Source organism: Echinops telfairi, unplaced genomic scaffold, assembly GCF_000313985.2.
Source record: "Echinops telfairi isolate 266 unplaced genomic scaffold, ASM31398v2 ScPeMD7_7424;HRSCAF=8462, whole genome shotgun sequence".
NCBI lineage: Eukaryota > Metazoa > Chordata > Mammalia > Afrosoricida > Tenrecidae > Echinops > Echinops telfairi.
This window is the reverse complement of record NW_022111324.1, coordinates 262,771-275,419: the sequence shown is the minus strand read 5'-3', so window position 1 is coordinate 275,419 and position 12,649 is coordinate 262,771. Positions and strand designations below refer to the sequence as shown.

The 12,649-nt window shown below is 40.3% G+C and overlaps 1 protein-coding gene and 1 non-coding gene across 7 annotated transcripts in view; one reads left to right on the top strand and one right to left on the bottom strand.

Annotated features, from left to right (window-relative positions):
* The window catches only part of ATF6 (activating transcription factor 6), a 223,077-nt gene that overhangs the window by 186,746 nt on the left and 23,682 nt on the right, over window positions 1-12,649 (bottom strand). For 5 of the 6 annotated variants that reach the window (XM_045297893.1, XM_045297895.1, XM_045297890.1 and 2 more), the window contains 3 exons: window positions 11,545-11,674; window positions 10,520-10,723; window positions 1,633-1,853 (listed from right to left, as the gene is read on the bottom strand). In XM_045297893.1, coding sequence (XP_045153828.1) covers window positions 1,633-1,853; window positions 10,520-10,723; window positions 11,545-11,674 — 555 coding nt within the window. The remainder of the gene's footprint in view (window positions 1-1,632; window positions 1,854-10,519; window positions 10,724-11,544; window positions 11,675-12,649) is intronic. The other variant, XM_045297891.1, reaches the window with a different exon arrangement.
* Window positions 3,333-3,459, top strand: LOC115872481. The gene has a single exon (XR_004047879.1). It is a non-coding gene; the product is annotated as a small Cajal body-specific RNA 24 (non-coding RNA).

Genomic DNA, 12,649 nt, shown 5'->3' with positions numbered 1-12,649 from the left:
CCTGTGAGGCAAGTTCTACCCGGTCCGATAAGATTCCTAGAATTGGAATCAACTCCCAGGTACACACTAACAAGCCAGAAGCACTGTCTTACCGTTTCTATTCCTCAAATTCACAGCAATCAAGGCTCTCCATGGCCTCTCTTCTCATAATGCATTCAATTTCCTCCTCCATGTCATGGCATACACCGTTTTCAATAGCTATAGAAATTATGGGATTCTCAGGAGGGTGGAGGGAAGGTGAGGGAGAAAGGGGGAACAAATTGCAAGGATCTACATATAGCCTCCTCCCTGGGGAACAGACAGCAGAGAAGTGGGTGAAGGGAGACGTCAGATGGTATAAAATGACAAAATAATAATAATTTATAAATTATCAAGGGTTCATGGGGAGGAAGGAGAGGGAAGGGAAAAATAAGGAACTGATACCAAGGGCTCAAGTAGAAAGCAAATGTTATGAGAATGATGAGGGAAACAAATGTACAAAAGTGTTTGACGCAATGGATGTATGTGTGGATTGTGATGAGTTGTACAAGCCCCCCCAAAAATGATTTTTTTAAAGAAATTATGGGATTCTTATTCTAAGACTTGTATATTCTGCTTTCATGAGATAATATTCCTTTTATAACTACTTTACAATACTTTTGAGATTACTTAGTTGTGTTTATAGAACAATCTCACAACTGATGTGTGGGTCAAAGGTTTATATTAGACACACCGGGCAGTAGTCTGATAGAGCAACTGCAGAACTCACAGGATTTCTTAGATACTCTGCAACACCAAAAGGAGAGATAGGGACCAGTGAGGTAACCAGTGGTGTTATTCACTCTTGTTTTAAAGGAAGACACAGGGTTTTGCTTTCCCGATCAACATTTCAGAGGATCCACAATTATCCTGATTACTTGACTTTAACTTTCTTTACACGTTAGGGCCATGATATTCAATTATTGCTCAGTGCACATCATAGATGTTTTAATCATTTTGAAGAGAGTAAGAGTTAACTTGCAAGTGCAGTCACTGGTTTGGGGAGAGTGACAGAACTCAGGAATGCTCTGTGACTTATAAATGACAAGAAGCCCCTACAACATGCTGGGATAGCTGAAGGTCTGCAAAGATAGAAAAGTATCAAATCATCAATCATTACTAGAAAGAATTCCTACAAGCAGCAGATCATTCTTATGCAGTGGTGGGTACTCTTCAAAGCAAAGGAGTATGCTAAATAGAAACTCTGCCTAGAAAGTAGGTCTACAGACTCTTCTCTAAGGAGCTGCCAAAAGTATTTCAATCAGAAAACATGAAAGAATCCTGTAAAATATTAATGAACAATTGGGAAAGGGCAGGGGGAAGGGTAGGAGGAGCTTGATGAGAGCATTTTAAAGAATGAATAAAGTAGAGGGTGGCATGCATATTGCACTTTTGGGTAAAACATTATGGACATTTTAAAACCTTCTCATTTAGATGCTAACATAATAAGCCTTTCCCTAATTTTCCAACGAAGACTGGATATGCAATGTCAGCACACTTTTTTTAATCTAATGTGATATAACAAACTTTTTAATGAAACAAAGTAATGAAAAGAAAAAAATTGGTGTGTTTTTTTAATCAGACAACAAAAGAGCACTAACTTTCAAAACTTACATCTGAACCCACACTCCTCACGGTGCTCTGTAGGGCTGGCTTGGTCATGGAGAGTTTTCCATTCACCGGGGTGGTTGTCACAGGGGCTGGTACCACATTCACCATGTGATTAGGTAGCTGTGTGGATCCTCTGGGGATGGCAAGGACTGGCTGAGGAGAGGGCAAGACTCCAGGTGCCTGGAGCTGTACCACAGGAGGCGGAGAGAGGAGAAGGGTCTGGCCTGCAGCAGAGACAGACAGAAAATGAATCAGCAGGCGTACATCCCTGTGGCAGGGAAAGCAGTTCAATAGTTGGGCATCTTCTGCAGGCAGAAGAAGGGTCACATTGAGGGATCTGAACCACCAACTAAAACATGATCAATGGGCAATGAATGTACGAATGTGCTTTACACAATTGATGTGTGTATGGATTGTGATAGGAGTTGTATGAGCCCCTAATAAGACGATTTAAAAAATAAAACACGATCAATAGCATCCCACATTGTGTGTGTGTTAAAGTAATCAATTACTTTAACATTCCATTTGATCTTATCACTTCCACATTCCTTTTTCTCAACTATACATATATCAAATTTGCTAAGTGAGAGGTGCCTTTCTCCAAGTATTAACTGCTAAAGTTTATTAGTGCTAAATGGATTTTTTCATATTATAAAAAACAAACCTTTTTTTAAAAAAAACAACCTTTTATACTAAATACAGAGGATCATGTATTTTAAATGAATAGGTTTCTAAATATACAAGACCAAAAATAGATTATCAGAAACTCAGGAACAAGGAACGGTACCAAAAATAAACAATTTTAAATGAATTTTTATGAATGAATTTAAAACAATTTTAAATGAATTTTTAGTTAATAAGTTCAATAAACATATAGGTGTATCATTTAGAATACTCTATAGCAAACACAAGCTCTCCCTCCACCAACAAATGACCCACTAAATCTTTTCTTAGTCTTCATATTATGACTTTAGAATTACACTGATCTGAGGAGAGTTAGTATCGCTGTACTAGGGAAGGCTAATATAATTCGTAGCACTCATCTATTAAAATTTTTCCTTGCCTGCTGAGTGTTTCCTTTCAGATCTAGCCAAGTATATAAGGTGCCGAAAGCCTGGCCTAATTTCCACAGGTGCTTGAGGCCTACATTGCAAAATACAGGTACAACAGTAACGAGCAACTAAAAACCCATATAAAATGTATAATTCTTCTGTAGGAATAACAACAGCATTATACTTTCAGAAAGTTTAATGTGAACCACATAAAACTCAGTTCAGTATTTCAAAAGATCAAACACTAAAAATCAAAATTTTGTTGCTTCAGAACACAATTGTTAAGAACATTGTCTACAAGAAAAAAATCACTTTTACAAAAACAATTCTGTTTCAGATGGCCTCAAAAATCATACTACAGTAGCAGGATTTAAATTAATACCATTTTACAGCAGATTAATAAGAAAAATATAAAAATAATTTTGGATTTATAATCTATACAACGTATTTAGGTACAATCACTAAATTTTTATCTTGTCATTTCTCCCTGAACTAACTTCTTTTTTTTTTTTTAAACATTATTAGGGGCTCATACAACTGTTATCCCAATCCATACATACATCAATTGTGTAAAGCGCATTTGTACATCGTTTCTCAAAACATTTTCTCTCCATTTAAACGAACTAACTTCTTTTATGAAATAAAAACATAAGGACATTTATTCTTATTCAGTTTCTTCTCAAGGTGAAGATAACTCTTTATAAATGTCCTAGAGAAATACAGCTTTCTGTTCACCCTTTGCAAGTAAAAAGGGTGAATCATTCCACTACTGACAAAAAAAAAAAGAAAGAAAAACATAAAACACAGAAGTGATTCATAAGCGGATATAAAACTGCTTAGGCCAGACAGGCAAGTGAAAAATACATAAAATAGCTCATGACCAAGTGTTAGATTTTAATTATACTTATTTACTCTTAAACCATTTCAAAGAAAGGATTCTACTTTCAGTTACAGATGTATATGTGAAGCACTGGTAGGTAACATGGAAATCTTTGTAATATTTCTTAGAGCTAATTGAGAATAATACAAGTGTGTGCTGTCCCCTGCCTAGTTATCACCATCTCCTCGCTGAAAGAACTGCATCGAAGGAGGCGGGGACGGAGGGATACCAACGCAAAGTCTGTGTACCAAATGTGGCTCGAGTCACCACAAGATGACTGCTGTCTTTGGTTCCTTTCTGTAATGCGCAGCAGGCCCAACGATCCTGAAACGAACCAGCAGCTCTATCGAGGGCCCTCTAAGTATTTTAGGCATGTTTGGTTGTAAAACACAATGGGAGAAAACAAGTAAATGTCTATTGCATGGCTTCGAGTAAAAAAACCAAAATCGCTCCTGTGTCCTACTAAACATTGACCAGACTACGAGCCTGCAGTGTAAGAAGACAGTTCAGGGGTCTAAATTGTTAACAGCTGAACATTGTTACTACTGTTCTAGTGTGGACACAGTTAAAAGAACACACCAAAAGTCTATTTATCCATGTCAGCATGTTCAAAATCCTCTCTGACACGACATGCAAATCCTCCATAATGGAACGCGGCTGGCTTCAATGCTGGATACCCTGCCTGGGTATTATTACTCACAGGTCTGGAGCGCCAAGCCTCATTTTGCAGCTTTCCTCAAAGATTTCAACCCCTGTAGCAAACGTGTACTGAATGCTTACTTGATGTAAGGTGGTAAAACTGAATGACTTAGTTTTCTTTAATGTAAAGGAAGATAATAAAAACATCTCTCCTTGATGTTACAGTTTAAGTAAGAAAATGCACGTAAGTATTTACAACAGTGTCAGCACACAGTAAAGAGCTAGAAGGTTAGGAGCCCTGGTGGCTTCCATAATGGCATTTATTACATGTATTATTTCATTACAAAGTTTTTAGTGACTGTTTTTTGGGGTTTTTTTTAACATTTTATTAGGGGCTCATACAACTGTTATCCCAATCCATACACACATCAATTGTGTAAAGCGCATTTGTACATCGTTTCTCAAAACATTTTCTCTCCATTTAAACCCCCGACATTAGGTCCTCATTTTTCCCCTCCCTCCCCGCTCCCCCCTAGTGACTGTCTTTTAATGATGAAAACCTATTAACTCCCCAATTAGACTGTAAAGTCTTACAGCAAACATCTCAACATTTTTTAGAAGCAATAAGCAATTGTTCTTCTGTGCTCTCAATTTGCAGAGAACACAATGTTGGCCGAGCCGTTGGCACAGTGAAGCCCACTGTTTCTGCCATGGTGTCCATCTATTTTGTTAAGGGGCTTTCTCTTTTCTGCCGACCTTCTACCAAGCATGATGCTCTGAAAACAAGTCCAAAGTTAAATTAGATGAAGTCTTTCATCTTCCTTTCTAAAGAATATTCTAGCTGTACGTCTTCCACGACTGATTTATTCTTTCTCTTGGCAGTCCAGGGTGTTTTCATTATTCTCCACCAACACCGTAATTCAAATGTACCAATTCTTCTTTGGTCTTCCTTGTTCATTACCCAGCTTTTGCATGCAAATGGTGCAATTGAAAATATCATGGATTAGGTCAGATACACCTTAGTCCTCAAAGTGACATTTTTGCTTTTTAGCACTCTAAAGAGGTCTTTTGCAGCAGGTTTGACCGATGCAATACATCATTTGACCTCTAACTGCTGTTTCCATGGGCACTGACTCTGGATCCAAGTAAAATGAAATTCTTGATAACTTCGATCTTTGCTCCATTTATCATAAGGTTGCTTACTGCTCCAGTTGTGAGGATTTTGTTTTCTCTGTTTTGTTTTCTCTGTATGAGGTATAATCCAGACTGAAGGCTGTAGTTTTTTAATCTTCATCAGTAAGAGCTTCAAGTCCTCTTCATTTTCAGCAAGCAAGGTTGTGTCACCTGGGTATCACAATCCTGATGTCATGTTCTTTATATATAGCCATTTGCTCATCATACAAATTGAATAAATATGTGAAAAGTAAAAGTCCTTGACGCATACACCTTTCCCAATTTTAAGCCATGCAGTACATCCTTGTTCTGTTCAAATGACCGCGTCCTGGTTTATGTAGGGACTCCATAAGAGAACGGAGCACACAATAGAGCCCACCTAGATTCTCTGCCTCAGGGATGTAGTGGGAACTGCTATCCCACTTTTATCACATGCTGCCATCTGGTGGAAGCCTCTAAAACGGCATGAATCTAAAGAACCTGGTTTCAACCCAACACAGAGACCCCTCTCAGGACAAAGGCACCCACAGTTGGCTAATTTTATTTTCTTTTTATTCAAAATACTGCGCAGTACTGAAAACACAGGTAACAACAACAGAAGGCAAGCAGAAAGTAATTCGGCCTTATAAGGGTGAAATGTTCTGGGAATTCCCAGTCAGAATACAAGTAGTCCCTGGGTTACAAGGGATTGTGTCTTTAAGAATTTGTACGTTAAGTCAGAACAGATGCATATGGTTCTTATTTACCTTTTACTTCAGTGCAAGAAAAGGCTCCAAACCTTTTCAATGACTTAAAAGCTGCACGTGCAAGAAGAGGTGGTAGTGGTGAAGAATTTATTGTGAGTAGGAGTTAATGTAATCATTTCAAAGTGAGAGCAAATCTACATAACAGTAAAGGGCAACCATGGAAGACTGTAAACCACAGTGATTCATTATGTTGCCTCTGAGCCACACCACCTGGGCTGGAGCTCTGGCTCTACTTCATAGTAGCAGAACGACCTGGGGCAAGTTATTTTACCACTCTCCCCCAATTCAATGATTTCCACCATGATCCACCCAAAAGTCTAAGACAGAAATGTGGAAGTCACCCTAAATCTCTTCTGAGTTAGGCTAGCCTCTGCCCTGCTATGGCAATGTTCCAATGTTCTTTAGGGCTACCAATAAATGCCCAAAGGGCATGTCACTCTGCCACAGCCTCAACCTGAAAGCACTCAGCTCCAGCTGTGTGGGTCAACACAAATAAACGCCCATAGGTATCCCGCTCCGCAAGCCAGTCTTATGTCCCAGAGCGCTCAACTTCACTTACTGTGTGGGCTGGGAAGTCCACCACTCTCTGTCATGCAAGTAAAGGTGGTTGGGATGAAGAATTTATAGTAGGAGTTGGTTCTGCTCTGCTGCTCCTCTGGTGTCAATGCTGCCTCTTGGATCAAGGAGGTACACAGGCAAATTCTCAGTAACCCCCACCACCCCCCAAAAATGCTTCCACTACTGGCTCTTTTGGTTGGTGATAGTGAGATCCCACCCCCTACTCCTGAGATGGCTCATTTTATACCCAGTAGGATGCCAATCACAATTAACCTTGTTAACAATTACTCACAGTTGAATCATATCATCCAATCAGTATTTCCCACCACCTTCTCATTCCACCCATCAGGAAAAATCATCCATCCTCTCACCTAGCTCTTCTTTGGATCAATGTCATATGACCTTGGAACAGACCAAAGGTAACAAGCACCTGGAAATCAAATTTTTGGCCTTGCCTTCATTAAAACCATGCTCCAAAGAAATCATCTAACTATCCACAGCTGTAAATATGGCCACAGAGGCCAGCGCAAGTTAGTATTGTGATCACGAGGGTTTGCATCAGCTTGGTTAGGCCAGGATCCTCAGGGGTTTGGGCAGTTGAGGCTTCCCCCGTGATTCAATAGAACATAATGTCAACTCCCTGATGGGACCTACTGTGGCAGTTTGGGGAAGATTAGGGTGGAGAGTTGTTGTTAGATGCCATCAAGTCAGTTCTGACCCATAGCAACCCTATGCACAACAGAACAAAACACCGCCCGCCCGGTCCTGTGCCATCCTCACAATTGTTCCTGAGCCCACTGCTGCAGTCACTGTGTCAATCAACCTTGTTGAAGGTCCTCCTCTTTTGTGCTGCCCCTTTACTTCACCAAGCATGATGTCCTCTTCTAGGAACAATAGCCTCTGACAACATGTGTAAAGTATGAACGATGAAGCCTCATCATCCTTGCCTCTAGGAAGCACTCTGGCCATACTTTCCCCAAGACATTTGTTTGTCCTTGTAGTAGTCCGTGGAACTTAATATTCTTCACGGGCACCATAGTCCAAGGGCAGTGATTCTTTGGTCTTCCTTATTCAATGTCCAACTTCTGAATGCATATGAGGTTATTGAAGTTACAATGTTTTGGGTAGGGCACACGCTAGTCCTCAAAGCAACCTCCTTGTTTTTGAACACACTGAGGGGGTCTTCTGCAAATTTACCCAATGCAATGCAACCTTTGATCTCTTGACTGCTGCCTCCATGAGCTTGATTATGGATCCAACCAAGGTGAAACCCTTGACAAGTTCAATCTTTTCTCCATTGATCATGAAGTTACCTACTGGTCCAGTTGTGAGGATTTTTGTTTTCTTTACATTAATTTGGAAGTCATACTGAAGCCTGTGATTCTTGTTCTTCCTCAGCAAGTGTTTTAAGCCTTCCTCACTTTCAGCAAGCAAAGTGTTGTGTTATAAGCCTTCCTCCAATCCTGATGCCCCATTCCTCTTCATTTAACCCAGGTTCTCTGATTTGCTCAGCATACCGATGGAATAAGTATGGTGAGAGAGCGCAACTCTGACGCACACCTTTCCTAGTTTTAATCCATGCAGTATGTCCTTGTTCTGTTCACACACTGCCTCTTGATCCAGTTCTGCACTGTAGTGTTTGGAGATGCCCATTCTTCTCAGGGCTATCCATTAGTTTGTAGTTGGCACTGTCAATATAACACCAGTAAACATCTTTCTGGTAGTCTCTTCTTTCAGCCAAGATCCATCTGACCAGCAATGGAGCCCTTGTTCCAGAACCTTTTCTCAATCCAGCCTGGCAAGGAGCCTGGCAGCTCCCTGACAATGTACTGCTGCAACCATTGTTGGATGATCTTCAGCAAAATTTTACTTGCATGTGGTATCAGTGATACTGTTCTCTAACATTGTGTTGGGTCATCTTTCTTTGGAATGGGCACAGATATGGATCTTTTAGTCAACTGGCCAAGAAGCTGCCTTCCAAATTTCCTGGGATTGATAAGTAAGTACTTCCAGTGCTTAAGATAGAGAGTTCTACCCCTTAATCATGTCACAGCCCTAATACAACTGAAAGGAAGTTTCACTGGAGGCATAGCCTACACCTATTTAGGCATGCTCTATAGGAAGGCTTCTCCCTTCTGGCTGGTTTAGATCTTGCATCTGGCTTATCAACCTGCCATACTGCCTACGAACACTGGGAGCTATCCGCAGCCTGCCATAATACCTGCTGACCTTGAACACATTTGAATTTGCAACCACATTCCTGACTTAATGATCATAGATCCATCCACCTCTGCCTCTGTCAGCCTGTTCATCTTCCTGCTTCTTGGTTCATCAGTAATTTAACTCAGGAAAAGCTTTCAGTTTAACATCAGACCCAAAGATTTGAACCAGAGAGAACTAAACTGCTTCCATAACTGAGTGAGCCACTTTTTGATATGAAATTCTTTACATAATTTTGGTTTTGCTAGTTTGGCTTCCCTAGAAAACCAAAGCCTAACACAGGTATGTACTTACCACTCATACTCTATTAACACCTAGTCTGATCTGGCATTAAGCAAAATACAGAGAAAAGAATTCTGCACAAGGTTTCTTGTACCATGTCTACATATACTGGGGTGAATACTACTATCTGTAAGATCTCTATAACCAAAGGTTTTCGATATCTCAATAGTACTAAATCACACACTTGATCTTTCAACATGGACCTACACCTCTTGTAGAATTACAGGCCTGTGAGCCCATTTGGAGGATAAAATATAGAAACACACAGCTTCTTAGCTAGTTCAAGGCACAGTACAGGTCTCCTTCTCACTACCATCATGTTGATTCTAACTCATAGGGACCATACAAAAGGCTGAAAATCCTTACAGGAGCAGGCAGTCTCATGCCACAGATGGTGGGCTTGAAATTCCAACCCTGAAGTTTGCAGTTCAACCCTTATCTAACAACACCATCAGGGAACCTTCGTAGGTCCCAAAGGAGCCCAGGTAGTGCTACAGGATAAGCACTGGGCGGTAACTGCAAAGTCAGTTACAGAACCTATCAGTGGCTCAACAGGAAAAAGACAAGTCTATCTGCTCCTATAAAGGTGTACAGTCTCAGAAACCCTAAGAAGCAGTTCTACCCTGTCCTACATGGTCATTATGAGTTGGAATCAGTTCAGTGGTAATGGGTTGAATGTGGGTTTGGGTCCATAGGGCCCAGGTCTCCTCCTAATGCCCAAGTTCAATATCCTGTTAACCAAACAATATGGTCTTATCAGAGATTCATTCTATTGCCAAAACACATGTCGTAGATCTAAAACAGACCATATTATTTTAAAGATTAATCTCTTTAAAAATAAAAAGTTCATAGTCACAAAAATTTCATAATAAAATGACACCAAGAAAGTTTCCTAGCTTTTCTTCTTCATTAGAAGTGGTTATCTGAAACCAAAAGTCTCAGAGACACGGATTTCCATATCCGATTAAACTGATCTAGATAGTTATCTCCTTTACTAGGACCAACAAGTTGTCAGGTCAACTCTTAACTCATGGCAGTCCCACATGGTGTCCAGGAGAACCAAGCTCCGTAGGGTTTTCAGTAGCTCATTTCTGAGAAGTAGATCACCAGGCAGTTCTTCCAAGATGCCTGTAGGGGAACTTGAATCTCCAGCCTTTCAGTTACTACCACCCAGGGACTCCGTGTTAGCACAGAAACCACAGAGCAGCCATCTCGACCAAAGCCTCGGAGCCAAGGACAATAGCACACGCTCATAAATTATAACGGGAATTTTAAAAATTATAGGAGGCCACCCTGCCCTCCAATTAAATTATGCACCACCCCAAATCCCACTCGGGCACCTTTAGTAGGCGCAGGTTGTATGCTGATAATAGGCTGCTGCTTCGCCAAGGGCATAAGGGTTGGTAGTGCCTGAATAATGATGGCTTTTGCTGGAACGCTGGAATTGGTTGGAGTCTTAGGTGTTGCTGGAAGCAATAAAGGCTTGGGCTGAATTGAAGGTTTTGAATTTGTCTGAATTTTTTTCTTTTGAGTCAGTCCATTTTCTAGAGAAAAACCAAACAGATCACAAATCAACCTGACAGTAATTAGGCAAATCCTAGAAAGCAAATTCTATTACACACTTTTCTCTATACATTATCTCCACCACCCCCACCCTCCCTACACATTATCTTGCCCAATGAGCTGATACTTGAACTTACACTCTACATCCTTCTGGACTAGAGAAAAGCCTTGATTCTGAAGCCTTTCTCTATGACGAAGCATGAAACCTTGGCAAACGGACACCTGAACTGGCAAAATTGCTAACATTACCGAGTAAAGTCTGGAAATGAATGTAGTAGCAAATGTCAGAGTTAAGTAGCCTTTATAGGCAATATCTTTAACTGAAATGTTAGAATCTCTTCTGAAGATGAGAGAACCTAAATCAATTTTAAAGTATCTTTCACTTATCAATACAGAGACAATCAAAAATGATTGCTGCTTCCCATTCCTCTACATCAGTGGTTCTCAACCTGTGGGTCACGACCCCTTTGGGCATCAAAGAACCCTTTCACAGAGGTCACTCGATTCATAACAGTAGCAAAATTACAATTATGAAGTACCAAGGTAAATAATTGTATGGCTGGGGGTCACCACAACATGAGGAACTGTATTAAGGGGTCATGGCATTAGGAAGGTTGAGAAGCACTGCTCTACATCCTGAATCTTCCATTGAAAGATAGATAATAAGAGGAATAATACATCCACTAATTTTTAAGCATTTTAATACACATAAAGCTTAATCCAATGTTTTCTTTTAAGAAATAGAATCTAAACCCAATCTTTAAAAAGTAATAACAACCTAAATGAAGTGATGGGAAAATACCTGCTTTGTTCCTAGGACTAAGGATGGGCTTATCTTCCTTCAGTAGCTCTGCTGAGGGGGGTCTAGTAGAGCTTTCACCATATAAGGAAAGGGGAGACATCTGGGAACTAGAGGACAAATCCAACTCCTCCTGGGGCAAAATAAAACACAAATTAAGAAGTATCATCCTTGAGTAGTAACCTGCTAAGAGAGAGAGGCAAGACCCATAAGTAAACAGAGCAGCATTGCAATACAACTTCAAAGCAAAGGTGTAATGCATTAGAGCCTATCTATATATTAAGTATGAAGAGATCATCTATTAACATTATCTAAAGGAAAAATAGCTCAAAATACAGAGTATGCCTGTGTCATCATCTGATATCAAAGCTACGGGTCACTGATCTACTGTCAGATTTTCTCCCACAAAGTTTGTGCCTTACTTGGTTCCTGCTCATATAAACATGTAATACCGTGGCAAGGCTATGGTTAAAAAGTCAATATCCTTTCCTCACAATCGTATATTCAGTCTGAAAAGAAGCTCCAAGAAAGACACACCAAAAGGAGCAGGAAGATGTTACTGAATGGTAAACTGGTGATACCCACTGCACGAGACAGTTCCGGCTCATAGCAACCCTACAAGGTGGAGCAGAACTGCTTGTCAGTGGGAAATCTCTAAGGGAGCTGGCAGCCTCATCCTGTGGAGTGGCTGGTGGGTTCAAACTACTGACCTTGTAGTTGGGAGCCCATGACATAATCAATTACACCACCAGGGTAATTGAAGAAAGAGCAAATTTGTTTTAAGTTAATATTTCCAAAAGTCTTTCGGCATTTCTGGTGGATCTGCCTTGTTTTGTTAAAATAAAGCAAATATGTTTGCATAGGATAAACGTTTAATTTCAATTCAAAAATATTAACAACAAAAAACTTCCAATCCTAATGCATGATTCTGAACTGGGTTCTTTTGCTAACCAGAAAGATATCTTTGGGACAACTGGCACAATCTAAACAGAAGTTAAGGAGAGATTAGATCAATGCTTCGCAAAGTGGGTGATGCTGACCCCAGAGGGCGCTGGGATGATCCAGGGGGCTGCAAAGCACAGAGCTCCATTTCATCCTGGCTTAGGGG